Here is a 5,217-nt window from a genome sequence, read left to right on the forward strand (position 1 = left end):
CGTAGACCTATGGGGTGTGATCATACGAGCACTAATACATCGGATCCTATCAAAACTCCTCAGCCAAGCGTGTTTGGACAAACATGATCCCAAGACGAGTAAATCTTAAAACGCCCGTATGAAACCTACTTCAACCCACTACCATAACTCCGTCTCATGAACGTTAGCAGAAACACTAGGAATAGTACAAAAATGTGCAAAAATTTATATATGTGAATATAAATCGTAAGAATGCATTTGAGGTAATTATTTCCACTCACGAAGTCATTTTCATCGTGAAACAGAGCTATGTCTTCACCAAGAGGCAACCAACCAACTAACAAGGCACCAACCTTGCAGATAGACTCTGCTACTTTTCAAGCTGCAGTCATGGCAGCCGTGGCAGCCATCATGGCACAACTCAATGCTAACCACGCCAGTAGACACAAAGATGGTGTCAGAAATACTAACCGCATTAACAATCAAGAACACCAGCGGGCGTCTACCAATGAAAATGCCTCAGGCCACAAGCCTACGAACAAGAAGCAAAAGTTTTGGAACGAAAAGGAGAGCAACCAATCTCAAAGACTCGCTAAAAGACAACAACCCATGACCACCCCTACAATTACGACAGCAGTCACAACACATGCCTCGACACTAGCCACAGGGTCTGTCACCCAAGCGCCGGCCAGACCATATGAGGGATCACTCCCAAAGTGTAACAAGTGTGGCTTCCATCACAATGGGGTTTGTCGTGTGATGCACTGTAAAAACTGCGACAAGAATGGTCATACTGCTTGCTTCTGCAGAAACCAAACCCAACACCTCCCTTCAATCACCAGTACCAAGGTAGGCCCAGTATGCTACCTATGCGGTGAAACGGGACACTTCAAGAGAGAATGCCCAACTGAGAAGAATGACGGGCGAGCAGGAGGAGTGTGATGAACACACCAGCAGGAGCAGCAAGGGAACCATATTAGGACTTTTGTAATGTTTCCAACGACAAAAACGTTTAAGTACCATATGTTTGTAATGAATTTGGTATGCTTGCTAAAATCACCGTCTTTCTAAAAAGTAGTTAAAATACTCTCTCGTTTAAATCAAACCAAAGACACTCATATATGACCTTAGGATCATTACATGTAAGCTGTGATGACCTTGTACTTGGGGTTAATTATAATCAAAATACTAAAGCCTTGAAACAAATAATTCCATCCTGACTCCTGTTCCATGTCTAGTAGTAGGATTATGGTGAAGCCACCCACTCGACGATTTCACTAATATCAAACTACATACAACGTATATATACCACTCGATCATAGAGTGACCTGTCAGGGATCATGATATCAAGTATCATTACTAGCTATCGAAACACACTCACTACCAGTGCTAGACACTGTGGTATGAATCATCTACAGTAATAATAACATCGAACAAAACGGAACACACTGAAAAGAAACACAAGATACTTTATCACTCTAATGAGCACTTCTTATGAATACAACCTAACACATGTTTTATCTAAAAAGATACTGTTGTCACCATTCAATTTCGATTGGTATAGTCCTCATCTTCCCGATTTAATGGCTACGAAAGGACCCTTCACCTAACCCACCGAATATCAGAACTTTCGTCTCTCATAACATGAATTCGACACGAACCTCTGGGTCATGTCTCGCTGTGAAACCCCAAAACACTCACCAGAGGACTGTTATACTTCCGAAGCCTTATACAAGTATTTCCAGGAGACCCTTCGGGAATGTCACGCATACAACAGACAAGGTTCAAGCACCAAAACTTGTGACAGATACGGTTAGTCTACTACTACTACGTGTATATGCGAGGATAATGTATAATTAAGATTCTACGGACATTGGATGTGTGCTTCCGCCCTATTTCCTGTTCCTTGTCTGGTTGTGGCCTTGGGGCAGAGTCACCCATCCAACTGTCTTGCCAACCTTAAGTATATACGACCAATATGCGCAAGTTAATGGACCAGGCACGAGTCTTGCCATGAACTTCGGGTCAAGGTTGCCAGGAGGACGAGTGAACGTCCTACCATCCGAATAATTCTAGTCGCGTAAACCAAACCCACATGCTTCCTACCGAGCTCAACAATCGAGGAACAGTGCAGAAGGCCCTATGCAACGCTCCGAGAAGAAGTTATTACTTATGAATTAAGACAGCTAAAGACGTATGAGGTCGGCTAGGTAATGCATAACCTCGAACTAGGAGCGGTAGTGTTCTCCCTAGAGGTCAAGAGGCACCATCTCTACGACACGAAGCATACAATCTTCACCGATCATAAGAACCTAGAAGGCACCGACGGTGGGGCATGTTATCCCATGAACCGGATCTGGACACCGAGGTTGATGGATTCAGAAATAATGTCACGAATGAAGCACACGAAAACTCGCTACTCCCCTTCATCCAGGCTTGCACAAGATGTGTCCGGACCTCAAAAAGTATCGTAAGTGGGAGAATAAGAAAGCAGACATCGCTACACATGTGGGCAAGTATCGGACTTGCGCCAATGCCAAGAGAGAATAAAGGAAGCCTTCGTGTCTCCTACAACTAGGGGTGAGCATGGTGCGGTTCGGTGCGGTTTTTGGTCAAAACCGAACCGAAAACCGCAACTTTGGTTTTTTGAAATTTAGAAACCGCACCATTTGGTTTTATGCGGTTCGGTTTTTGCGGTTTTTTATTGCGGTTTTTTGCGGTTCGGTTTTTTTTTGCGGTTTTTATTAGTTTTTTTTTTCGTTTTGTCTTTTTACAAAAACTCAAGTAACTCAACGAGTTATTTTGACTCAGATGAGGAGTGCTAATCTTTTATTGGATATAAACCGATACCACCACCTCTTGGTTCGAAATCAAATTACATAATCACTCATTCAACATGTTTCTAATGCTTCAATATAATACGAATTTAATATAATATTTTTTTCACAAGTACATAGGATAATATCAATTAATGTATTCTTAAAAATGATACTATATCACCAGTACTATTTATATTTAAATGTTACAAAAAATGTCATAAACATTATTTGCTATTGTAAATACCACTGAATGTATACTTAAAAATATAAAGTCATCCTCCGATAGATAAGATAGATATTTACATTTATAGAAATTTTAATTGTCATAAGTTCTTGGTTCTTATAAATATCAACACTTTATATATATATATATATATATATATATATATATATATATATATATATATATATATATATATATATATATATATGCGGTGCGGTTCGGTTTTTTGTGGTTTTTGCGAGACTAGAAACCGCACCGCACCGAGTATTTTCGGTTTTTGCAAAACTAAAAACCACACCATCGGTTTTCATTTCGGTTTCGGTTTATGCGGTTTTTTCGGTTTTTTTGGTTTGCGGTTCGGTTTTTGCTCACCCCTACCTACAACACCCAGTGATACCTGAAAGGAAGTGGGAGCGGCTAACCATGGGCTTCATAACCAAGCTACCCAAGGCAATGGATGGTCTCGATACCATTTGGGTAACCGTCGACAGACTGGCCGAAAACGCACACTCCCTACTAATCAAAGAAACCGACAGGATGGAGGAATTGACTAGAACGTACATCAAATAGATCATGCGACCACAGGGTCTATTAATATCTGTTATCTCTAACAGAGATAGTAGATTCATTTCGCGACCCTAGCAACCCTTACAGGGAACTAGGTTAGATTTAGGTATGGCCTACCAACAGCAAACCAACAGGCATAACAAAAGGGACTGTTCAAATCTTGGGCGACATGTTAATAGCTTGAGTGGTTAACTTCGGTAAAACGTGGGAGTGCCCACTTACCACTTGGCGAAATCGAAATGAACGAGAGTCTCCACTTTGTAGCGGAGAGCATCAAGGCACACATAGAATACACTATCATTTCAAAACAATAACTCCTTTAAATTGACTTAGCTCAAGTTACAATAAGAAATTCCAAGGCGTCATTTAACATCAGGCGGATTGGTCCCTGCCATACCAATTTCTTGTACTACGAAAAGTTTTCCCTATCTTTTCTCCAAATTCATGAAGTCCCGGTCAAAGTACTAATTTTGGGACGAAATTCCCTCTAACAGGGGGATGATGTGACAACCGTCAAATTCTGGTCAACTCAAATTCAAATAAAGTCAACAAGTCAAACCGGTCAACCCAACTAACTCTTGTGTAATAGGGCTTATGTTAGGTAATTACTATACAACTCGCTATTATAATGAGAAATCATAAATTGAAAAGTTCGTATATCTAGATTTCCTTAACCTAAAACTGCGTTAAGTAATGAACCAAACCGATAAAACAATGTTGCATACTCATCGGGAGTGTGTAGGAACCTTAAACATGGCTTAACGGGGCTTACGGACCTTGCGCTGCGGAGCCAAGCACTCAAAAAGGTCACAAAAAAAGCCTCTCCCAATCTCTTTCGCTATATCTCTCGCTACCCCAAATCTCTCCAAGTATGTGAAATCTCTCCCAAATCTCTCTTTGTATGAGAAATCTCTCCAAGAATGTGAAATCTCTCCCAAATCTCTCTTTGTATGAGAAATCTCTCCAAGTATGTGAAATCTCTCTTTGTATGAGAAATCTCTCCAAGTATGTGAAATCTCTCCCAAATCTCTCCAAGTATGTGAAATCTCTCTAAGTATGAGAAATCTCTCCAAGTATGTGAAATCTCTCTTTGTATGAGAAATCTCTCCAAGAATGTGAAATCTCTCCCAAATCTCTCTTTGTATGAGAAATCTCTCCAAGAATGTGAAATATCTCCCAAATCTCTCCAAGAAGGTGAAATCTCTCTCAAAACCTCTTTTGAATTTACTTTGATAATTTGGGGCATCCCGACACTTGACTTGGTGAAAAACCACTCGATACGGGAAGAACCCTTGGAAATTAGCCTCTTAGGGCCGAAGCCTCTCTATAGGGGCCAAAACCCTCTTGGAACCGAGGCCACATAAACCGAGTCCGAGATCCTTGAGTAGCCGCAGCCAGCGAGCCGAAGCAAGCTAGCCGCAGCCAGCGAGTCGTAGCCACCGACCGCAGCCAGCGAGCCGCAACCACTGACCGCAGCAACCTAGCCTTCGGATCCTCCTGGTGCACCTTCGGTTCCCTGCTGATGAAGCCACCGCGGTAGCTGCTCGGACCGCAACCCTTTTTCCTACGGACCCACTTTAGCAGCCAAGCCCCACTTCGGATCTAATGTTGTTAAGGCCGGAGTCACCC

The 5,217-nt window shown here is 41.8% G+C and overlaps 1 protein-coding gene across 1 annotated transcript; it reads left to right on the forward strand.

Annotated features, from left to right (window-relative positions):
* The first annotated feature begins 369 nt into the window (after positions 1-369).
* LOC111913598 (uncharacterized) lies at positions 370-921 on the forward strand. The gene has a single exon (XM_023909325.1). The coding sequence runs from the start codon at positions 370-372 to the stop codon at positions 919-921; it is 552 nt and encodes a 183-aa protein (XP_023765093.1).
* The last annotated feature ends 4,296 nt before the right edge of the window (positions 922-5,217 follow it).

The sequence above is a fragment of the Lactuca sativa genome, chromosome 1, assembly GCF_002870075.4.
Source record: "Lactuca sativa cultivar Salinas chromosome 1, Lsat_Salinas_v11, whole genome shotgun sequence".
Classification (NCBI taxonomy): Eukaryota; Viridiplantae; Streptophyta; class Magnoliopsida; order Asterales; family Asteraceae; genus Lactuca; species Lactuca sativa.

Coding starts and splice junctions, on each gene's coding strand:
- LOC111913598 (XM_023909325.1), top strand. CDS start 370: ATGGCAGCCGTGGCAGCCATCATGGCACAACTCAATGCTAACCACGCC.